Source organism: Hemiscyllium ocellatum, chromosome 32, assembly GCF_020745735.1.
Source record: "Hemiscyllium ocellatum isolate sHemOce1 chromosome 32, sHemOce1.pat.X.cur, whole genome shotgun sequence".
NCBI classification, from domain to species: Eukaryota; Metazoa; Chordata; class Chondrichthyes; order Orectolobiformes; family Hemiscylliidae; genus Hemiscyllium; species Hemiscyllium ocellatum.
In genome coordinates this window covers 39,040,937-39,066,410 of record NC_083432.1, presented here as the reverse complement: position 1 = coordinate 39,066,410, position 25,474 = coordinate 39,040,937, and the positions used below count along the sequence as shown (strand labels likewise).

At 42.9% G+C, this 25,474-nt stretch overlaps 1 protein-coding gene across 3 annotated transcripts in view; it reads left to right on the top strand.

Moving 5' to 3' along the window:
• LOC132830779 (thyroid hormone receptor alpha) overlaps positions 1–25,474 on the top strand; it is a 368,439-nt gene that overhangs the window by 332,743 nt on the left and 10,222 nt on the right. For all 3 annotated transcript variants that reach the window (XM_060848624.1, XM_060848622.1, XM_060848623.1), the window contains 2 exons: positions 6,919–7,066; positions 17,268–17,473. In XM_060848624.1, the coding sequence (XP_060704607.1) occupies positions 6,919–7,066; positions 17,268–17,473 (354 nt within the window). The remainder of the gene's footprint in view (positions 1–6,918; positions 7,067–17,267; positions 17,474–25,474) is intronic.

The window sequence follows — 25,474 nt, the reverse complement described above, 5'->3', positions numbered from 1 at the left end:
CTAGTAATTATCTTTAAACTGTCCTCTGAAAGGCCTAAGCAAGCCTTTTAGGAAGATGGGTTCACACATCTCATGAGCAATTTTCAAAAGCCTCAGTTTTTGAGCAGGTAACTGTGAGATCATGATCAAAGTTACAATTCTGGCTAACTTTATTCCCTCTCTTTTTTTATTTGCATGCACGTTGTGGGCATCACTGGCTGGGCCAACACTTATTTCCCATTCCTAATTGCCCTTGAGAAGGTGGTGGTGAGCTACCGTCCTGAGCCCTGCAGCTCATGTATTGCAAGTAAAGCCGCCATGCTGTAAGATAGGGAGTTGCAGGCTTTTGATCCAGCAACACTGAAGGAACAGCAATATATTTCCAGGTCAGGATGGTGAGTGGCTTGAGGGGAGACTTGCAGCTGATGGTGTCCCTATGCATCTGCTGCTCTTGTCCTTCTAGACAGTCGAAGTCATGGGTTTGGAAGGTGCTACCGAAGAAGTTCAAGTGAGTTGCGTCTTACAGGTGGTACATGCTGCTGCCAATTGGTATTAATAGTTGAAGGAGTGTCATAATTGTAGTATTCCTGAAATCAGATAACTCAACATTAATCAAAGACTTATTGAAATCTTCAGTGTGGTTCAGAGTTCTGGATTAAAGGTGCTGTGTTCAAATCCTACAGTGGGACTTCAAAACAACAACTGGGCCACATTTTCAAGACCAGCATTAATACTAAAGTATCTAATCTATATCCATACAAAAGGAATGCTGCATTGTCAGACGTGGTGCCCTCTGAAAAGAACATTAAAGCAAAGCCCTTTCTGCCTGTACAGGGACATGTAAGAGACCCCATGGCAAAATTTAAACAAAAGCAGCCAATTCGGCTAATAGTCATTCCTCAACCAACAAATCAGATCATTTAGTCATTCTGCTTGTTTTCAGATGGTGGGATTTTGCTATTTGCACTTATTGTGTCTGCAATTGCAATTTACCTTGAAAGTAATTCATGAGCTAGAAAGTGAATTTGGAGGTGGCAAAGGCGCTACAGAAATGCGTTTGTTCTCTGTATTTTTCTCATCGAAAGTGACACATGAAGAGTGGCCAACTTAAATGAGGTAGAATCAGGACAATAGGGAGAGAAATAAACCTATGATCACTGCTAATTATGTGGTATTAGTGAATTATACTTTACAATAAAGAGATAAAGAATGGAACCAATCTCCTTTCTATCACTTCATGCATTTCCAAATGAAATGTAACAAGTGCTGGATGTAGGTCAATACTCCCTCTGATGTTCACAATGCGGTGTCCAAATTTCTTATACCAGACATCTTTGTAACCTTGCTGTGTGAGACTGTTAAATTATGAGCCTTATTGGAACTCATAAGCAGTACAACCTAATTCAGACTCACAACTACAATATGATGTTCTGTTAAACCTATTGGGTTAGAGATTAAAAGTTTGGAATGGGTGTTTTATAAATTACAAAGAGATGAACTTTCCAATATCCAAACATAACCATTGATTGGTCTTTCTAAAAGACAGCACACGTTCACAGGAGCTGAATGGCCTTCTTTAGTCTGGGTTGGATGCCCTTGACTTTCCAAAGGATGTTGAGTCATAGAAGCCCTACAGTGTGGAAACAGGCCCTTCGGCCCAACAAGTCCACACTGACCCTCTGCAGAGTAACCCACCCAGACCCATTCCCTTACCATCCTATATTTACCCCTGACTACTGTATCTAACATACACATATCTGAACACTATGGGCAATTCACCTAACCTGCACATCTTTGTGACTGTGGGAGGAAACCGGAGCACCCAGAGGAAACCCTTGCGGACATGGAGAGAATGTGCAAATTCCACACAATGGGCAGAGGCTGGAATCGAACCTGGGTCACTGGCGCTGGGAGGCAGCAGTGCTAACCACTGAGCCACTGTGTGTTTTGTGAGCTGACATAATTCCTTCAAGTGGCAACACTGTGTTTTATTAGTAAGGGAGAGAAAAAATTTGAGCAGTTAGAGCAACATTTTACCTGCTGGCTGGTATCAGCTCGGCGGGTCGGTGTGGACTTGTTGGGCCGAAGGGCCTGTTTCCACACTGTAAGTCTAATCTAATCTAATCTACAATATATGCCACAAATACTCAGAGATGCATTTGTTACCCAAGTGTGCCATCTGCAGAAGGCAGGTGACACAGCAACAAAACAGTTTCCCACTGGGAGAGGGAATCAAGATGCGGCCATCATGAATAGATGGTTGAAAAGCAATCTTGACAAGGACCACCAATGACCACAACATTCCAAATCCAACCTAGAGAAGGTTTGTGACATGGTGGGGCTGCCTAATGAATCTAGATAGGCCTGCTGTCTTTTATTATCCAAAAACACAAACCGTATCTGATTGCGTTAATGGTCACTGTCTCCCTTTAGTTGGCTGCAAAGTTTCAAAGACTGAGCCTTTTGTGGGAAAAGCATAAAGTGACATCAGTCAGTTTCATAGGAAAAGCATAAAGTGACAGGCATTTGCTGTGACTGTCCAGACCTCCACTTGGTTAAGACGTTCCAGAATTAACTAGACTTCCAATCTTCATAATGCAGTCCACAGCCTGACTTACAGAAAGACATCAGTCAGTAGCAGCCACACCATCGCCAGTGAGACAGCTCTCAGTAATCTTGAACTGAATTCTCAGATTTACAGCAAACCCAGATTAACCAACAACCCCATGAGATGTACAGATCATGGGCACCATTTTCTTAGCTTCCTGCTTACATTGGTTGACCCTGAGGCAATGGCCAATGTTGATCTTCCCAGCTCCCGGACATGGGCTATGATTCTGAAAATAAAAGTCAAGAGTCACCTTTGTGGTTTATAGGTTGCCACAGTTATGTGAAGGACTCTCAGGGCTATGGAATACAGATTCAATGTGACATTCAGAGAAAACATATTCCTCAGAATGCATTACCTCAGGGATAAATCTGTGATTTTAATCAGTTGAATATTGATTGTTGTAGCTTTGCTAATGTAAGTATAAGTTGCTTCTGTTGCTTTCACAGACCAAAGCTGAGAAATGGTCTTAACTAGTGTTGATAATGCCAAAGGGCAACAAATTTGGACACGTGGGATATAAGTTGAATGGTATCAACAAGTCAATAGTGACACCATCCCATTTGGAGAATCTATGCCATTAGAGACATGGGAAGGAGTTGGGGCAAGAGAGTGGAGTGAACAGAAATATTAAAGAGAACCCTGACTTCTGAACCAACATTGCATTGATGAAAAAATGGCACTACTTAGGCAAGGGAAAAAAGACCAGAAGTCCAGATGTGAAGCCATTCCAATACTTGGCCAATGCCAAAGTTAAAAATCACACAACACCAGGTTATAGTCCAGCGGTGCTCCGAATGCTAGTGTGCTTCCAATTAAACCTGTTGGACTATAACCTGGTGTTGTGTGATTTTTAACTGTGTACACCCCAGTCCAACACCAGCATCTCCAAATCATGACAGAAGCCAGTCTAGCTACAGGCTGGACTGACCTCGGGTATAAATCTGAATGCCTGGCCACTCTAATCATAACAAATAGTTAGACTCTGCAGTGCTGTTACCACAGTGAGCAATGAACAAAACTACTGGCAGACCTGGAATGCTGTTTTCATCACTTGAGACTTAGAGTTAATTGAAAATGCCAAAACTGAGTTGATGCATTTTGCAGCGAAAAGTGTTAATGGTTATGGAATCAGTGCAGGTGGTTGAAATTAAGGTGCAGGGCTTATCTTTTAGAGAGTCAGTTCATAAATTACAGATATGCAGCCAATCTTTACCAAGTCTTACATTTATTTACAGAGTTAAACATTACAAGCCCATACCTCCTAATGCAATTACCGCACAGTGACAATAAGTGTTTCCTTACATGCACTCAAGTAAAAGCTCAGTTTGTGCCCACTATCTGTACTTAATTAAACACAACTAATGTAAAATCAAGCTGAGGTTGTACAGGACCTTGTTGAGGCCTCTTCTGGAGTACTCTGTGCAGTTCTGGTCACCCTTTTACAGGAAGAATATTATTAAACTGGGAGAGGGTTCAGAAAAGATTTACCAGGATGTTGCCAGGAATGGAGGGGTTGAGTTATTCAACTAGGCTGGATAGGCTGGAATATTTTTCACTGGACCATAGGAGGTTGAGGAGTGACCTTATAGGGATTTATAAGATCATGAAGGGGCATAGATAACTTAAATAGTAAAGGTCATTTTCCGAAGGTGTGGGAGTTCAAAGCCAGGGGGGCATTTATTTAAGGTGAGAGGAGAAAGATTTAAAAAGGACATGAGGGGGAATTTTTTCACACAGAGAGTTCATGAGTGGAGTGAACTGCCAGGGAAGTGGTGGATGGGTGCAGGTAGAGTTACAACATTTTACAGGCGTTTGGATAAGTTCCTGACTGGGAAAGATTTGGAGGGTTTTGGGCCAAACGCAGACAGGTGGAGCTAGTTTAGTTTGGGATTATGGTCAGCACGGACTGAGGGGTCTGTTTCCATGCTGTATGACTCTATGATTCTATGACTATGACTTTATAACAGGCTTGACTAGCAGAACACACTGAAGAGGCTGAGTACCCTACTCCTCATCCTTTGTTCCACACAGACTGAAACAGTGAAGCAATCAGAAATTAAGAATTGGTCTCGGTAGGTGGGAAGTATCTGTGTTATTCCATGCACTGGAATTTGGGATTAGTAAGAACTAACTCAAGAAATTAATGCTGGGTGAACTGTTGGCAAATAGTAAAATCTTAGCGGCCCTAATAAGAGAGAATTTACCGTATGAAGTTAGTTTTTATATAAATGTTCTTTCTGAGAAGATGTCAGTACAAGTTATTAATGTTGTCATTGTGGGAACATAGAAACAGGAGTAGATATTGTGTTGCTGGTGTTTACACCACAATTAAATCCTGGCTGATCTGTATCTTAGCTCCATCTACCCGCTTTGATTTCATAACCTTTAAGACCCTTACTTAACAAAAATAATTGAATCATTCAATCTTGCTGCAATTTGCTTTGTTATTAGCACTGAGGAGGGAAGGCTGAACTATAACATAGCAGAATTAATAACACTGGAGAGATTGCAATCGGTCACAGCACAAATTATTTGTAGAAAGGAATAGCAAAATGGCAAAGCACAACAGAAGTTATGTAACTCAAATTGCAAAAACCTAATTATCCTCACAATGACTTGCCATCTGATGAACATGATGCTAATTTGTTACGCGCAACACTTAAATGACAGGCTGCTTTTTTTGAACGTACTAATTAAACAAGGAATCACAAAGTTTTGATCATTAAAATTAGGGAAAGAACAAAACTAGATTTGGGGAATTTGAATTAATAATTGAACTGGAAACCTGACTTGCGCCATCTGAATCAAACTCTGAGTGGTGATGATGCATGGCCAATTGTCGCTGCAGTAATGGGTATGGAACCCTATTAAGCTCATGAAAGTTAACCTCTTCATTCATCTCATGCCACCCACCCCCCCTCCCCCACCAACCAATGATGTCTTGTGTTTATCTCAATACCCATTCACTACCAAGGATCATTGTTGCTGGACTATGGGTGAGTTTGAAACCTTGTGGGTGGAATTTCCTTCCGTAAGGGAGCTGAAGTCCAATCTGCACCAATTTAAATTCAGCTTCAGTTTGTTGCTACTGGAGGACAAGCTTGTTGAATGTTATTCAGTGCAACATGCTCTTCCCTGCTGCTGTTGGGGGGACAAGGTGACGTTTTGAATACACCTAAAGTTCAGACGTTCTGTCTGACCCCGCTGTTGTGAAGGGAAGGACTGGCCTCATAGCTGCAGAATGCTCCAAGTGATTGGACTGTTTTGTATCACCAGTCCTTCATCGGGAAATTTGCAGACAAAACTACCTTTGACCACAAGTCCATCAGGAAGTGGTCAGCACGTCACATCCTCCAGACCCTGCGGGAAAGGGAGAGGGTGGATCCTGTCACATGGTTTCCTGGGCAGACTGTCAAAGCCATTTGGTGGAATGCCTCATTGCCAGAACTTTCCAGCCAGCACCAAGACGTCACTTGGCTGGTGGTGAGAAGGACACTAGCTATGAGATCCTTCCTGTATGCCTGGTCAGTCTGTGCCACAGCCGCTGCCCTCGAAGTGGCTGTGGGGTGGGGGGGGAGGGTAGAGACTGTCACACACCTCCTTCTGAAATGTATCTTTGCGAAGGAAGTCTGCAGAACGATGCAGTGGTGTTTGTCAGGGTTCGTCCCAAGCAGCTCCGTGAAGTGGGACTCTATGCTGTACGGTCTGTTCCCCAGGACACACACACACAGTCAAACATCGACTGTGCCTGAAGGTGAAAGACTCATTTTGATTTCCCTGAAACTTGCTGGTCTTCCAGAGCAAGGAGTTAACCTCAAGCGAGTATCACAGACCAGCGCATTCTAAGGTCCAGGACTACGTGCTGAGAGATGCACTCAAACCAAGGTGCAGTGGGGAAAGTCCACTGTCTAAGATCCTCCTGCTGAAGTTAATTGGGGGTCTGTTCAGTTATCAGACCCTGCTAGTGCCTCAAGCGCATGTAAATATAGTAATGTATGTGTAAGAGAGGTCTTTAGCTTTTTGGATAGAGTCAAATACAAATGTTTGTTTGTTCACTTCATATGCTACTGTACAGAACCAAACTGCATTTGTAACCATGTATATGTGCAGAGAATTTTTATGTATATTTTTGAAATTTTTTTTAAAAAGTACACCAAAATTCAGGTCCCAGAAACATTTTTTTTTATACATTTGGATTCAACCCATGAAAGTGTCCAAGAGGCTGTCAGATCATTACCACGACCAAAGTGTCCTTCAATGAAAATGCAAATCAGAAGAGCCATCTGAGAGGCTTCTGGTTACACTTTTCTCTTCTTCCGTTTTTTCAGGGTTTCTTCAGGAGAACAATCCAGAAAAACCTGCACCCCACCTATTCCTGTAAATATGATGGCTGCTGTGTGATTGACAAAATCACTAGGAACCAATGCCAGCTCTGTCGATTCAAGAAATGCACTGCCGTCGGCATGGCGATGGATTGTAAGAGCCGCCTTTCATATTTCTGGCTTCTAGTGTTGTGGACTTGTTGTTTATACTTTGAGCAAAATGACAATGGCATATATTGAAAGCTTCGTTCAGTGAATGCAATTTGCTGTGCCAGTTTTGATGAAGAAGCCTTTGCCAAATGCACCTTTTCCCCTTTGTTGAAGTAGTTGACATCGATGCGTTTCACAGGAATCTAGTTAAACGCATGAGGATATGCAAGAATAGGCTAATAGGATTAGCTGGGGAGATGTAGGAGCCTAAAAACTGGTATGGACCGGTTGTGCTACACTGGTGATAATTGTGCAGTCTCTATAATTTCTCTCCCTTCATCTCTCCCTCCGATTCATGGGTTTCTTATTTCTGCCATCAGTTTTGTTACCTCTGGAGTTCCTCAGAATGTTCCAGAAAGCTCTTCTACTCTTGCTTCCTCCTTTGTAAAGCCTCTGTCGATTCAAATTAATTTACCACATCTTCGCCATAGTAATCATTCTTTCCCAGAATGTCAGAACTGTCAGCCTAATTTTAACTCTGTTTCACAGGAAGGGTTTGAAGGAGTTAAAATCTCATCCTGTGTTTGTCAGTTTAATTACAGATTTTAAAATCCATACTTAGAACATAGAAAAGTACAGAACAGGCCCTTCAGCCCACGATGTTGTGCCAACCACTGATCCTCATGTATGCACCCTCAAATGTCTGTGACCATATGCATGTCCAGTAGTCCCCAATGTCCCCAATGACCTTGCTTCCACAATTGCTGCTGGCAACACATTCCATGCTCTCACAACTATCTGTGTGAAGAACCCGCCTCTGACATCCCCTCTGTACTTTCCTCCAACCAGCTTAAAACTATGACCCCTCGTGTTAGTCATTTCTGCCCTAGGAAATAGTCTCTAGCTATCGACTCTATCTATGCTTCTCATTATCTTGTATACCTCAATTAGGTCCCCTCTCCTCCTCCTTTTCTCCAATGAAAAAAGTCTGAGCTCAGTCAACCTCTCTTCATAAGATAAGCCCTCCAGTCCAGGCAGCATCCTGGTAAACCTCCTCTGAACCCTCTCCAAAGCATCCACATCTTTCCTATAATCGGGCAACCAGAACTGGACGCAGTATTCCAAGTGCGGTCTAACCAAAGTTTTATAGAGCTGCAACAACATCTCGCGACTCTTAAACTCAATGCCCTTGTTAATGAAAGCCAAAACACCGCATGCTTTCTTAACAACCCTGTCCACTTGGGTGGCCATTTTAATGGATGTATATACCTGCACACCAAGATCCCTCTGTTCCTCCACACTGCCAAGAATCCTATCCTTAATCCTGTACTCAGCTTTCAACTTCAACCTTCCAAAATGCATCACCTTGCATTTATCCAGGTTGAACTCCATCTGCCACCTCTCAGCCCATCTCTGCATCCTGTCAATGTCCCGCTGCAGCCTACAACAGCCCTCTATACTGTCAACAACACCTCCAACCTTTGTGTCGTCTGCAAACTTGCTGACCCATCCTTCAATCCCCTCATCCAAGTCATTAATAAAAACTACAAACAGTAGAGGCCCAAGGACAGAGCCCTGTGGAACATCACTCACCACAAACTTCCAGGCAGAAGTTTTTCCTTCTACTACCACTCGCTGTCTTCTGTTGGCCAGCTAATTCTGTATCCAGACAGCTAAATTCCCCTGTATCCCATTCCTCCTGACCTTCTGAATGAGTCTACCATGGGGAACCTTATCAAATGCCTTGCTGAAGTAGACCTGATGGAGTATAAGTTTTCTTTCTCAATGAATACAATTCGCCTAGATTTCTTTCCTATTTTGTTAGTTTTGTTATTGCCCTCCTTTATAGTTCTTCAGAAGTTCACTTATCCTTTTGAGCAAAAAGTGAACTATCAGTCAAATAAGGAGCAGGAATTCCCCATGCAGCTACCAAGGTGTCTTAGAAACCCCTTTCCCTTCCACTGATGTAAAAACTATCACACTCTTACAATCACAATCATTGGTTACAATGATTGCACTATACTCATGTTAACAAATATTAATTCAATAGCCCCAGCACAGATGGTTAGCAGGGCTTTAATTTGCATTTCCATATATTCTTGAAGGCATCAGGACAGGTAGATAAGGTGGTGAAGAATTATGGGATTATAGGATACTCGCTTTTATTAGTCAAGACATTGAATACAAGAGGAAGGAGATTATTATAGAGCTGTATATAACATTATTTAGTCCACAACTAGAGTGCTGTGTGCAGTTTCGGTCGCCACATTATAGGAAGGATGTGATTATAGTAGAGAGTGTCCAGAGGAAATTCACCAGGATGTTGGCAAGGCTGGAAGGTTTTAGCTATGAACAGAGACTGGGGTTGATTTCCTATGGGCAGAGATGGCTGAGGGGGGCTGGACCTGACTGATGTGTACAAAGTTCTGTGGGGCAGACATGTTAAATGGTAGCGAGTTTTAAGAAGATTTGTAGCTCAGGTTGGGGTTCTGATGCTAGCCGAGCTGGAAGGCTCCAGCACAGTGAGCAGACTTACATCCATGGTAGATGGTGACAAGCCTTTCCCCCTTAGTTGAGGGATCAGTAACCAGAGAACAGTTTTAAGGTGAGGAGCAGGAGATTTAGAAAGGATTTGAGGATTTGTTTTTCACCCAGAAGGTTGTGGGTAACTGGAACTCATTGCCTAAAAGCTGTGGAGGAGGGAACCTTCACATCATTTGAGAACTATTTGGATGAGCACTTGAAATGCTACAGCACACAGTACCGCAGGGAGAAAGTGGGGACTGCAGATGCTGGAGATCAGGGTCGAGAGTGTGGTGCTGGAAAAGCACAGCAAGTCAGGCAGCATCCGAGGAGCAGGAGAATCAATGTTTTAGGCATAAGCCCTTCATCAGGAATCTTCGACACAACACCACACTCTCGACACAATGCCATAGGCCAACTTCTGGAAAATGGGGATAGAATCGATGGATGTTTGATGACCAATGCAGACATGATAAGGATTTTCTGAGCTGTAAAATTCTATGACTCCACCCACCAAGGGACCAGCACAGAGTTGATTGGCTGAATGTTTTCTTCCTGGCCTGTATCACCCCAAGCAGCCCTATATGTCTTTGCCTTGATTTCACTGGCGCCATATGGAACGGATTAATCATTGACCTGAAGTCTGCTAATGTTTGACTGCTATTACAATTGACTTCTATTTGTGTCCACCTCTTTGTGGGCAGGTAAGAGTTCATTTACATGCAGTGACCACCAAACCATTGAATTCAATGTGATCTTTAATCAGTGGCCAGTTGGGTCACTGCAGTGATGACATGCCAGTGTGTTCTGCAGAGAACTATCCCATTAGGACATTGAAATAGATTTGTGTGGAATGGATTAAATCAGAGATGGATAGAACTAAAGGTTTCATTTAGTGAAATAACCCCTATCTGTATCAGGATTGTAACTTCAACAGGGCAACCAAGTAGTGAATCAGCCATTGGATAAAGATTCTTGTTGAAACCAAATGAAATCTGTGTATGTGGAGCTGACCTACGTAATGTAGAATTGTGTAGATTGTCATGTGATAGAGGAAGAATATGGAAAAAGTAGGTGTTTTTAATTAGGATTTAGATTGATAAAGTTTGATCAGCTTGCATTCTGACATCGGAACAATTGAATCTCTCAAATAATCGCGCAGGTTTTTTTGCAAGCACAGTGTTTGAAGAGAATGTTAACATACTGTATACTTAATGTGTGACAACTGCTATTCATTATTTACAGACCTCATTGGTTTGAGGAGTAAGTTGTTTGTGCAGGCAGACCAATAGCTTTCAGGGTAAATGTCTTGGTACCAAATCTGTTAAAGTTCAGGCATCTTTGTCATGTTGAGTTCTGTTTTGGGGAATGCAGGAAGGCAGTGCTTTATTGCTTTAGTCCTTCTCTATTTTTCTCTCTGTGACTGACTGCCAGCTCAAAATGGTGACATTTTTCTTGGCACGAACATGTCCTTGTCCAACAATTGGTTTGAATTTCAGCCAAAACCAAAACTTAACAGCCCGAAAGTCCTGCTAAATCGACCCATATTAAACATAAATCAGATATAAGTGTATATATCAGAGAGTAGGGAACATTTGTTCATCTCTTACCTGGAGAGTTCACTGGCCTCCCAAGTGGGATGGCGCTGTTTTGAAAGAGAGAAGGCAACTCTTTAACTCAACATATAGTTCAGAACAGAATAAGGCCATTGAGTCTGCTCTGCCATTGATCATGACTGATATGTTTCTCAACCCCATTCTCCTGCCTCCTCCCCACTACCTTAGATGCCCTTTATCAATGGCGATCCTTACTATTTCTGTCTTAAATACACTCAATTTGGCCTCCACAGCCTTCTGTGGCAAAGAGTTCCCACAGATTCACCACCTTCTGGCTGAAGAAATTCCCTCTCGTCTCAGTTCTAAACCATCATCCCTTCATGCCGAGGCTGTGCCCTTGGGTCCTCATCTCACCTGCTAGTGGAAACACCTTATTCACATCCACCCCATCTAGGCCTCTCAGTATTCTGTAACTTTCAATGAGGGCTCCCCTTCATCCTTCTAAATTCCATCATGTACAGACCCAGAGTCCTCAACTTCACCCTTATATAATATCCCTGGGATCATTTTGAGAATGATAAACATTGTCATCATGGCTACAAAGAGAGGTAAGTTTAGTTTTATTCATTCATGATGTATTGGTGTCACTGGCTGGGCCAACATTTAGTTATAGCCCTGGAGAAGGTGGTGAAGACCTGCCTCATTGAGCTTCTGCAGTCCATGTAGCATTGCTCACGACAGAGTTCCAGTATTTTGACAGTGAATTTAGGTTAGATTAGAGCCCCTACAGTGTGGGAACAGCCCTTCAGCCAACAAGTCCACATCAACCCTCTGAACAATAACCCACCCAGTCCTATTTCCCCCTGACTAATGCACCTCGTCTTATGGCCAATTCACTTGACCTGCATATCTTTGGATTGTGGGAGGAAACCCACACAGACATGGGGAGAATGTGCCAACTCCACACAGACAGTTGTCCGAGGCTGGAATCGAACCCTGATCCCTGGTGCTGTGAGGCACAGTGCTAACCACTCAGCCACCATGCCACCCCGTATCTCCAAGGTCTCCAGTCACTCCCTGGGTGCAGCCCCGAGGGAACATCACAAGGAAAGCTCATGCAGAATTGGTGGAGAATGTATGAAAATGACAAGATCCAACAGGTCAACAGCCTGATTACTCTTTTTAAAAATGCAACATGACTGCTCATCTTCCAGGCTTATGGAAACCAACCTGACGCAAATTCACAACATCAGCCTGATAGATGAATATCAAGTAGAGGAAAAGTCTAGTCTCAAAAGAACAATGTACTTTAATGTGTAATTTTAAGGGAGCTCTGAAAGTCTGTGGACCCTCCCCAGCCCACCCCTTTCACTTTGTGGCATGAGCTGTCCTCACACGGTCAACTTGGCCTCAAACAAATCCTTTCTTTTCCAATCTGAGGTAAAGTTTGCAATCTGAACCCTGGACATGGGCTAGCTGTTACTTGGCAGATGTGATCACACCAGTTATTTGCAAAAAAACAAAATGTGTGAACAGTCTCCAGGACATTCAGTGCACAAACATTCCCGCGTATCCTAGTCTGGAAAGGGTTTGGTTTAAATTTGGGTAATGTCTGAATTCAAATCTACTGAAAGTGCACCCATGCATAGTATTAGCATTTTAATCCTCTTTAGATTTGAGCGTAGTGGGACAATGCAAGCTTTTAGAGCACTTATAAATTCTTGAAACAACAGATGAGAGAATCACAACCAGGGCCATTTTTTTCATGTAAGCCATAACTGACTGCAAAAGATTGGTCACAGGCGAAGAACTTTTACAAGCATCCACAGAAAGACTGAAAAGTCCAAGTATTTCCATGGGCCCTGAGTGCTGGACTCTACAAGTGAATGTTGGGCTGCAGAGTCTCTCAGTTATAAACATCCCCAAAAATCTGTGCTGTATGCTGTCTCTGAGGAGAGAGAAACAGAATTAGCAGTTCAGAGTGTGGTGCTGGAAAAGCACAGCAGGTCAGATAGCAGCCAAGGAGCAGGAGCATCAAGATGAAGGGCTCTTGCCCGAAACGGGGATTCTCCTGCTGCTCGGATGCCTGCCTGACTGGCTGTGCTTTTCCAGCACCACATTCTTGACTCTGATTTCCAGCATCTGCAGTCCGCACTTTCTCCGAGAATTGACAGTTGAGGCCAGGGATCGATTAGCAGGATTGAGAAAAGTCGTGGATGTGAACCTGCTTTAAACAAAGGGCAGAAGCAAAGAAGGAAGGAAACAGAAGATTGATGATAGAATGGAAAACAGGGGAGGCTACAGCATGAAGGCTCCTTCATGAAACGTCGACTCTCCTGCTCCTCAGATGCCCCCAGACCTGCTGTGCTTTTTCCAGCACCACACCTTATCTACTCTGAGGAGACAGCAAAGCCAATATCGATCATCCAAAAAAAAAGAGGAGCCCCGATTGTGTATTAGAACACAAATTTAGGGGGAAATTCACCAATATCTGTGGAAAAAAAGCAGAATTTATGTCCAGTGACCTTTCATTTTGTTTCAGATTTCCATCATACACATCCTCTGACATTTTCACTATTGTATATGATTGCTTTCAGAGCTGTGTTGCTTTAAGATATGCTGATGAGAAGTTCGAGGGGCGTTAAAGTGTACTGCAAAGGTTTCTGTTGATGTGTGAAAGGAAGAAAGATTAGTAAGAATAATCTTTGACCCAATGCAAATGGGGAGTTGAGAATTTACAGTGAAGAACAAGGGGATGGTGGCGAAACTTGCATGGTGGGCTCAGTGGTTAGCACTGCTGCCTCGCAGCACCAGGATCCCAGGTTTGATTCCAGCCTCCAGTGACTGGAGTTTGCACATTCTCCATGTGTCTGTGTGGGTTTCCTCCAGGTGCTCCGGTTTCCTCCCACAATCCAAAGAAGTGCAGGTTAGGTGAGTTGGCCATGCTAAATCGCCCACAGTGTTAGATGCATTAGTCAGAGGGAAATGGGTCTGGGTGGGTTACTCTTTGGAGGGTCAGTGTGGACTTGTTGGGCCAAAGGGCCTGTTTTCACACTGTAGGGAATCTAATCTAATTTTGTATCTGTCCACATGGGAAAATCACCCAAAAATATTAATTAACTGAAGAACTTGTGGAAGGATAAGGGTTGGGCTTTCTTAACCAAAGGGCTAAAAGAAATTAGGATGAGCAAAGAGGATATATTAGCTGGATTGAGGGTGGATAACTCTCCTGCATCAGACCAAATTCATCCTAGAGAGTCAGGGAAGTAGCATTAGGTGTTGTGGATGTATAGGTAGTTTTTATTCGTAATTCTTTAGATTCTGAATAGGTTCCTGCTGACTGGAAAACGGCAAATGAAAACCCACTGTTTAAGAAGGGAGGAGAGAGGGAAGGTGGAAAAGGACAGAACTGTTATTTTGACGTCAGGGGTAGGGAAAATAAGAGAATCCATTGTAAGCAGGGTGGTAACTGCCCATTGTAAGGATCATGGCAAACTGGGCAGATTCAACACGGATTTATGAAAGCTAAATCATGTTCAATAAAGTCATATTAGATCTTTTTGAGGATGCCAGGGGTTGGAGGATTTGAGTTGTAGGGAGAGTTTGAACAGGCTGGGGCTGTTTTTCCTGGAGAATTGGAGGCTGATGAGTAACCTTATAGAGGTTTATAAGATCATCGGGAGCATGAATAGAGTGAATAGACAACGTCTGTTCCCTGGGGTATGGAATCCAGAACAAGAGGGTATAGGTTTAGGGTGAGAGGAGAAAAATTTAAAAGGGACCTCAAGGGTAACTTTTTCATGCCAAGAGTGATATGTGTATGGAATGAGCTGCCAGAGGAATTGGTGGATGCTGGTACAATTACAACATTTGAAAGGCATCTGGATGGGTACATGAATAGGCAGGGTTTAGCGGGATATGGGCTAAGTGCTGGCAAATGGGACTAGATTAGGTTGGGATATCTGATCCGCGTGGACAAGTTGGACCAAAGGGTCTGTTTCTGTGCTGTACATCTCTATGGCTCTGTCATTTCTAGCATAAACAGCCAATAAGAGAACCAATTGAAATGATACCAAATTTGCTGATGACACTAAACCCAATGGGATCTTAATTTATGAAGAAAATGGAAGGAGCCTTCTCGAGGACTCTCAAGGCCAGCAAGTTTCACATCTTTACCACTTTCTCTGGATAAAGAAGTAATTTCTGAATTCCTTCCTTAATTGTTTAATGATGATCTTACAGTGATGTTTTCTAGTTTTATACAGGACCTTCAGTGTACACAGTACCCCAAGGGTAATCTAACTAATGTTCAGCAGGTCTGGCAGCATCTACAGAGAGAAATCAGAGCTAACATTTTGGGTCCAATGACCTTTCCTCAGAACTCTCTGCAGCTGCTGCCTATTGAGCTTTTCCAGCAATTTCTGTTTTTGTTTCTGATGTACAGCAGCCATAGTTCGTTTGGTTTTTATTTTGTAACCTAACTAATTTTTGATTAGAACTACCTCCCCTGCTTATTAATTCTGTCCCTCACAAAAGAAATGCTAATTCTATCTCACTTTTGTTTGACTTTACTGACCGATGTCACAATTTTTACTGCTTTAGTCATTTGATATTATAGGACTTGAATATTTCTGGAAAAAAGAGTCAACGATCAAAGTGTTTCATAAGAAAACAAATTTTTAAAGAAGGAACAAAAATTTGTACTGTGTTATGATCCCAGCTGAGGCAAGTCAGATACCAGATTGAAATCTGGTTTGATAGATCATCTTTTGGTTTTGTTTAATGTAACCAGGTGATTTGTAACTGAAATGCAAGCACACAATGCTACAGATTTGGTTTTAACAATAAAACAGGAGTTTATCCGTCAAAGGAAAAGAAGATAAGATAGAATGAACCAAGCTATTTATATAATAAACAATTTGAACAATCCCATAATGAAGCAAAAGCCTATCAATCCTGACATTAGTTACTTAACAGTACTTAAATACCAGAGAGTTACCTCATCTATTACATCTATAGGTTTGATTTAACTTGTTTCTTTCAATTCCTGGTTTGGAGAGCTTGACAGCTTTTTGCTTGCTTTGTAACACAAATTAGTTTAAACTTTCTAAGCTTCAAATAAACCCTTCAGAGTTCTAACTAAACACTTATGGTTCTGGAATAATCATACCAAAACACTTACATTCTGGTAAGCTATTGTTCTGAAACAGTTCCTTTCTGCAGAATAAACTGTTCTTTCATCTAACCTCAAACAGTCTTCTATGAACTGAAACCAAACCTATGGGTATTTCTCTTAAGCAATAAAAGAAATCAATTCCTGATTCTTCTAAACCAAAAGCAAGCTAATGGTTTTAATCTTTACTCTGTTTAATTGTAAAACTTTCATAATGCAAATAAATCCCCATTATCGTTCCAGTAGATGTTCTCTCTCGCACATGCTTGTTTAAAAATCATGGCTCCAGAAAGACTGACAAGTGAATCATTAAACCCCGCCCCACCTTATATACGGACCAAATCCCACATGCCACTAGTTCAAAATTCAAACTCTTAAAAAAATGGTATGAGTATACAGAACAACCTCGGTTATCCGGCCATCAATTATCCAAATATCAGATTATGCAACCAAGATCTCAAGGTCCCGTAAAAACGTTATCTGTTATCTGAAAAATCAATTATCTGAACAATCAGTTATCCGAAGAAAATACACCCCACCTATCTCATTTGGATAATCAGGGTTGTTCTGTATATAGATCACACAACTGCATGAGAAATATGATGCTGATTTGTTGGCAAGTAAACTCTGATTGTTCAATGCATTTATTTATGTCAAAGAGCAGTCATCCCTAAACTTTTATACAAATCCAAAAACTGACACTTTGAACAGTTGAGACAAACCATGGGACTTGGGTGCTTTCACTCCTTTTATCACCCTACCCCATTATGATTTCAAATTTAAAATGATTTGTGAGCTCCTTCCTTCACTCTCGACCACTCAGTCCAGTTTTCTCACTGGTGATTAACTGCTTTGGTATTTTTCCTTCACTCACGGTCAGCGCAGACTCTCTTGAAATGCCGGACACAAGGACTGACCATGAGCTGGTTTCTCTTTTCCATTCCACCGTCTAGTGGTTCTGGATGACGACAAACGCATCGCGAAGAGGAAACTGATCGAGGAGAACCGAGAGAAGCGACGGCGGGAGGAGGTGGTGAAGACCATGCAGAACAAGCCCGAGCCTACTGCCGAGGAGTGGGAGTTGATCAGGGTTGCCACAGATGCACACATGACAACGAACGCACAGGGCAGCCACTGGAAACAGAAGAGGAAATTTCTGGTAATGTTTAATGATTGAATGAATGTTAAAATTAACGCAGCCTTGCAACCCTAATGCTGGCACATCCTTGATTTCTCAGGCTCCACCAAATGCAGGAAAATGTGGAGGCCTCAGTGAGGGGCCAGGAGGGGTGGGGGATGGTTAACAAGGATCCTGGGGCCTGACGGAGCCAAATTTGCTTGGGTCAAGGGTCAGGCAAGGAATAACACTCAGGCCTTGATTTCTATCCCTGGCCTTGCTCTCTTAGCACCCCCAATTTCCCAGCATGCTCTATGCCCGAGTTCAATGGCTATGATAGCAGCCCTGTATTTTCTCCAGTCTCAAATTCGGGGAATAAAATCCCATGTAACAAATAAGCACAACTCAAGCAGAAACTGCCAGTACATTACTAACCACGAGCATCCAGATGACGCCAGGAACCACAAAGGAATCAGACTAAAGTTCACTTGAAGGCCAAAGTAAGATGATTAGGTTTTAAAGCAGCTTCAAGCCCTGATTATTTTAAATGCGTTGGGTTCTCCTTAGTCTCTGTGGGAATCGTGCTGCTGTCTGTAATTTTCTGCTTCCAATCCTGCCTCCGATGGGATTTCAGCCAGTGGGAATGTCAGTTTTCTGGAAGGTTAGCAGACTGATGCCAGTTGGTTAGGTTGCACCAGAGGATTCTACGTGCCCACCTGCTGAAACGATCAAATGCCCCTACTGTGGATTGCGATGCTGTATTTCCCATTGGCAGAGGATAACTGATGGGTACAGGTTGCTGCGCCAAAATAGGGCGTCACCACACAGGGACAGGTGAGGCATGACATGTCACTTCATTCCTTTAGAATGGTTTGTATTTGCGTGGCACCTTTCCACAATGCTCAGACTTTCAATAATACGCTGTGCTCAGTGGATTACTTTTGAAAACCACTCAGTGTTGCAATGTCAGGAATGCAGTGGCCAGTTTGCACACAAGCAGCAACATGATAATGAGTGGGAACGTGCTGCCTGTAAGGGTGAGGGAAGTGAAGATGATTAATGATTTCCAAAGGAAATTGGATAGGCACCTGAAGGAAATAAAGAACTAATGGACACAGGACTAATGAAATTATTCTACAGAGAATTAGCATGAATTGAATGGGCCAAATGGCTTCCTTCTAAATGGTATTAATTCTGATACCAAATAATCTGTTTTATTTATACTGATTGATGGAAAAATATTGGCCAGGAACTGGGGTGAACTCAACTATTCTCCTGTAAAAGAATGTCATGGAATCTTTCATCTGAAAGGGCTTGGGATTCACATTCACTTGGAATAGTATGTTTCAATGATGGAACAAATGGCCAACTCCTGCTCCTGAGACAACATTCCTGCAATACTGTTATACAACATCAGTCGACAAATTTTTAATCCACGTGGTAGTTATTAGCCATCCCTAACTGCCCAGAAGGGAGTTAGGAACCACCCATTTTGCTTTGGGTCTGGAGCCGCAGGTAGGCGAACCGGTAAGAATGAGACAAGACCTTATTGAAATGAGGAAGATTCTGAGTTTGTTTCCCCTTGTGGGAGAGTCTAGGACCCAGAGGGCATAAGCTCAGAATAAGGAGCTGCCCATTTAAGACAGAGATAAGGTGGAAAGGTTTTTCTCAGAGGTTGACAATCTGTGGAATTTTTTGCCCCATGGGTGTATTGTGGCTGGGTCGTTCCATGTATTCAGGCCTGAGATAACCAGGTTTTTAACCAGTAAGAGAATCAAGGGTTATAGGGAGAAGGCCGGAAAGTGGAGGTGAGGATTATCAGGTTAGCCCTGATCTCACTGAATGGCGGGGCAGACTCAGGCCGAATGACTTCTGCTCCTACATCTTGTACTCTTCGAGGAATTCCCAAGGTTAGATCAATTAATGACCTTTTGATTCTTCATAGTCTCTTTCATTGTCTGTCACCTGAGAAGGTGTGAAAAATAAGCAAATGACAGATGCAAAATAATTGGGAGTTGGTGGCCATGTGATATTATCACTGGGCTATTAATCCAAAGACTTAGGTAATATTCTTGGCACCCTGGTTCCAATCCTGCCACAACAGATGGTAGAATTTGAATTCAAAATAATCTGGAATTCACAGTGTTATGATGACCATGAATCCGTTGCCAATTATTGGGAAACCCTCCTGATTTACTAATGTCCTTTAGCACTGCTGCCTCACAGCGCCAGGAGTCTGGGTTGATTCCAGCCTTGGGCAGCTGTCTGTTGGAATTTTCCCCTTCTCCCTGTGTCTGCATGGGTTTCCTCCCACAGTTCAAAGGTGTGCAGGTGAATTGGCCATGCTGAATAGCCCGTAGTGTTCAGGGATGTGTAAGTTAAGTGCATTAGTCAGGGGTAAATGGAGGATAATAGGATAGGGCAATGGGTCAGGGTGGGTTACTCTTCGGAGGGTCAGTGTGGACTTTTTGGCCTGTTTCCATGCTGTAGGGACTCTGTGAAACTGTCATCCTTACCTGGTCTGGCCTCCATGTGACTCCAGACCCACAGAAATGTGGTTGACTCCTAACTGCCCTCTGGGCAATTAGGGATGGGTAAAAAATGCTGGCCTAGCCAGTGATGCCCTCATTCCCATGAATAAATGAAGAAAAGCTGATCATTTCAATAAGATTTGCAACAGTGCTTCACCATTTTAACTACAGAGCACAAAAACTACCTTCTCACTTCCTGAGACAGATCAATGAGAACACAGAGCAGAAGGGAGAATACTGAGATACAAAATGGCAGGAGGCTTTTGCAGGGGGTGCTCCTCCACCCACTGGTCTCTACAATGGTTTCAGGTTTCTGCAAGTTACACTGCTTTATTAAGTTTCTCAAAAAGTCCAAAGGTGCAGAAACTTCTCTCATGTCAGGGTATATATTTCTGAAGACATCAAAGTCCGGTTTTGCAGTGAGTTAATTTATACTCAGAGAATAGACTCAGACCTCTAACATAGGAGCAGCTCAAATTAAGAGCACAGGAAGTGATTAGGCATTGAAGGATCTGTTCCATTTCAAAGACTGAAGACCACAGGCCTGTGCCAAGCTCAACTAACCTCTCACTTATCACGACTGAGTAATCTAATAGCCCCAATTCTATCTCCAGTTTGTTACAAATTTGAAGCAGATAAGGACTGGAATAAATAAAAACAGTGAATGAACATCCCAGGGAGGCTGGCAGCTGCTCAAATTACAGCATCAATCCTTTCCAACTGGCAAAGTCTCGAATTTCCTTTCTTTAAGCCAAGGTAGAGGAAATCCGCTAGCCAATTAATATCCAGGTGCTGATGTAAAATACAGCACTGGTGAACCTACCCATTTTGCCTTCATCACTGTGTCTGGGGAATGTTCAGTTCCCAAAAACAGTGAACAGCAAACGGAGGACAAAGATCTGTCTTACACAGCATTGCTGCCTCACAGCGCAAGGGACCTGAGTCCCACACCTGACTGTGTGGAGTTTGCACATTCTTCCCGTGTCTGTGTGGGTTTTCTCCAGACACTCCGGTTTCCTCCCACAGTCCAAAGATGTGCAGGGTTAGGTGGATTGGCTTTGCTAAATTGTCCATAGAATCCAGGGATGAGCAGGCTGGGTGGATTAGCCAGAGGAAATATGGAGGTATGGGGATGGAGGTGCTTGGTTTGAGTGAGATGCTCTTCGGAGGATTGGTATAAAGCTGGTGGGCCAAATGGCCGCTTCAGTACTGTAGAGATTCAATGAAAGGCAGAATTGATAGCACAGAAACAGGCCATTTGGCCCATCCTGGTGATGATGATGACTCCTTCTGGAATTGCCAATGTTCCCAGACTGCCCAGAAGTGTCCAGAAACTGAAGGTTGACGTCCAAAAACAGAAACTTGGAGAGGAAGCACAGGGTCGCTGAGATAATTAATTTATTTTTCAATTTTTCTTTTTTTTTTGTTTAGTAGTTATTAAAGTATTGAGATGGATTTTTTTTTTCTGTGCAGAGCAGTGGCAGTGTCCTGAGACCTCTGTGAATGTGTCCAATCAAAGTTATGTCAAGCTACCCCCACTCCACTTCATCTGCTGCTATCCACAAATCCTTCCATTCTTCCACACACCCCAACACCACCACCATCTAAAGTCGCATCAATTTCTGAAACTTCATCTGCAAAACAAGTCCTCAAGTTTTTTTTTAGTTGCTCTTTGGCAGAAATGTTCTGAAAGAATTTTTAATTGGTTCATAGAGTTCATCGAGTCAAACAGCACGGAAATAGGTCCTTCGGTTCAACCCTTCCATGCAGTTTCCTAAACTGAACTAGTCCCATTTGCCTATGTTCGGCTCATTTCCCTCCTAGCCACGTACCTATCTTTTAAATGTTGTAATTGTACCCACCTCTACCACTTCCTCTCGCAGCTCGTCTATACGCGCACCACCCTCTGTGTGAAAAAGTTGCCCCTGAGATCCCTTTTAAATCTTACCCCTCTTATATAAAACATATGCTCTCCAGCTTGTAAGGGGCCATGATACCGTAGGCAAATAGAAAAGGGCCTTACTTTCATTGTCTTTAGGGTAAGTTATCACTTGGCTGTTTATTAAGCAGTGTAAGGAGCTCTCTGTGAAGGTCTAGTGGTACACTGACCATAAGATGTGGAAGCAAAAGTAGGCCAGACAGTTTGCTCTGCCGTTCAATGAGATCATGGTTGATCTGATAATCCTCAACTTAATTTTTCTGCCTCATAATCTTTGATTCCCTTACTTATTTAAAAATCTATCTAGTTCCCTTGTTTTCATCTGCAGTGCAGCACAGTGGCTCAGTGGGAAGCACTGCTCCCTCTCAGTCCAGAAACCTGGGTTCGATTCCACCCCAGGCGAATGTGTGGAGTTTGCACATTCTCCCCGTGTCTGCATGGGTTTCCTCCGGGTGCTCCAGTTTCCTCCCACAGTCCAAAGATGTGTAGGTCAGGTGGACTGACCATGCTAAGTTGCCCACACCCAGTGTTCAGGAATGTGCAGTCTTGGCGGATTAGCCATGGGAAAGGCAGGGTTACAGGAATAGGGTAGGGGATGCTCTTTGCAGGATCAATTTTGACATGATGGGCTGAAAGGCCTGCTTTCACATTTTAAGGATTCTATCTTCAAAAGAACTACTTGGTGAATCACAGTGATACCTTTGAGAGAGTTATCATGTTGAACCCCACATTATGAGAGACCCAATTTGCATCAATGCACATCGGAAGCCTGTAGAGGAACAGGAATTGAATATTTGTCATTTTTGACCAGTCCCCGGGTGAAGTTCCCCAAGTTATTACAGCTCCAAATGGGAAACCCCAAACTGTCAAGCCCCTGGGTGAGGATGGATAAATTGGCTCCCCTTCCTTATTAATCACCTTGGTTATATATAACAAGGTTAATTTACACAGGATCCCTTCATTTATGAAGACCTTTCTCCCAGACCAAATGAATTTATTTTTTACAAGTAACCAATTTGACCAGGTTTTCTTGAGTTTATTAATTACTGAAAAAGAGAATAAATAATAACACAATGTAGATACACACAGAGTTGAAAAGAGAAGTAAGTCCAAAACAAAGGTAAAAGTCAAAAAACATGATGTCCGGGCTTTGTGAGTCATTTGTGAAGAGTAGATACTGAAATGTTAACAGTTGACCAGTTGGTTTCAGAATTATTGCCTTTGTAGGTTAGTCAAAAACTTTTTGTCCTTCCTTCTTTTGAAGATCATTGCCTGATAGTACTTAGAGCCAGGCCCTCCTCTTATCCTGTTTCTTTTTGACTGGCTTGCTGGCTTCCAGCCACCAAAGTGAGAGAGTCCTTTTCTTGCGCCGCACAGCTGTCTATGGGCATTCTTCGATTGCGACCTTCCCAGCTCACTAGCACACCTTCTCCCATGAGCACACATAGACTGGGGTTATAAGTTGTGGTGTAATCTTGGAAGGTGAAGCCATAATACACATCTCTCACCCAGACTGCTGTCTTTTTTCCAACATTTTCACAGTATGAAATAACTGCTGTCAGTTTGTATTATATTTTTACCTTTTAAGTCCATCCCTTTGAGACTTCCTTGACACTTTGTCAGGCATGACATTCTAGGATCTCTCTCATGCTTCAGGCAGCCACTAAATTTATACTCGTAGTCACCTTGACTGAATCAATCATCTTTTAACAAAAATATATATGAATTAAAATTTGATGAGCCTATATGTAGTCTGGCTCATGACAGTTTAGTCCCTTGGGTGTATTCCAAGACTTCCAAACCTCCACGACTCTTTGATACGCAGAAGTGGTTCCTATCTTCATTCATAGAGTCATAGAGATGTACAGCATGGAAACAGATCCTTCGGTCCAACCCGTCCATGCCGACCAGATATCCCAACCCAATCTAGTCCCACCTGCCAGCACCCGGCCCATATCCCTCCAAACCCTTCCTATTCATATATCCATCCAAAAGACTCTTAAATGTTGCAATTGTACCAGCCTTCACCACTTCCTCCAGCATTTCATTCCATACATGTACCCCCCTCTGCATGAAAATGTTGCCCCTTAGGTCTCTTTTATATCTTTCCCCTCTCACCCTAAAGCTATGCACTCTACTTCTGGACTCCCTGACCCCAGGGAAAATACTTTGTCTATTTATCCTATCCATGCCCCTCATAATTTTGTAAACCTCTGTAAGATCACCCCTCAGCCTCCAATGCTCCAGGAAAAACAGTCCCAGCCTGTTCAGCCTCTCTCTGTCGCTCAAATCCTCCAACCCTGGCAACATCCTTGTAAATCTTTTCTGAACCCTTTCAAGTTTCACAACATCTTTCCGATAGGAAAGAGACCAGAATTGCATGCAATATTCCAACGTGGCCTAACCAATGTTCTGTACAGCTACAACATGGACCTCCCAACTCCTGACCAATAAAGGAAAGCATACCAAACGCCTTCTTCACTATCCTATCTACCTGCGACTCCACTTTCAAGGAGCTATGAACCTGCACTCCAAGGTCTCTTTGTTCAGAAACATTCCCTAGGATGTTACCATTAAGTGTATAAGTCCTGCTAAGATTTGCTTTCCCAAAATGCAGCAGCTCGCATTTATCTGAATTAAACGCCATCTGCCATGTCTCAGCCCATTGGCCCATCTGGTCCAGATCCTGTTGTAATCTGAGGTAACCCTCTTCGCTGTCCACTACACCTCCAATTTTGGTGTCATCTGCAAACTTACTAACTGTACCTCTTTATGTAAATGACAAAAAGTAGAGGGCCCAGCACCGATCCTTGTGGCACTCCACTAGTCACAGGCCTCCAGCCTGAAAAACAACCTTCCACTACCACCCTCTGTCTTCTACCTTTGAGCCAGTTCTGTATCCAAATGGCTAGTTCTCCCTGTATTCCATGAGATCTAACCTTGCTAATCAGTCTCCCATGGGGAACCTTGTCGAACGCCTTACTGAAGTCCATATAGGTCACATCTTCTGCTCTGCCTTCATCAATCTTCTTTGTTACTTCTTCAAAAAACTCAAGTTTGTGAGACATGATTTCCCACGCAACCCATGTTGACTATCCCGAATCAGTCCTTGCCTTTCCAAATACATGTACATCCTGTCACTCAGGATTCCCTCCAACAACTTGACCACAACCGAGGTCAGGCTCACCGGTCTATAGTTCCCTGGCTTGTCTTTACCGCCCTTCTTAAATAGTGGCACTATGTTTGCCAACCTCCAGTCTTCCGGCACCTCACCTGTGACTATCGATGATACAAATATCTCAGCAAGAGGCCCAGCAATCACTTCTCTAGCTTCCCACAGAGTTCTTGGGGACACCTGATCAGGTCCTGGGGATTTATCCACTTTTAACCATTTCAAGACATCCAGCACTTCCTCCTCTGTAATCTGGACATTTTGCAAGATGTCACCATTTATCTCCCTACAGTCTATATCTTCCATATCCTTTTCCACAGTAAATATTGATGAAAAATATTCATTTAGTATCTCCTCCATTTTCTGTGGCTCCACACAAAGGCCGCCTTGCTGATCTTTGA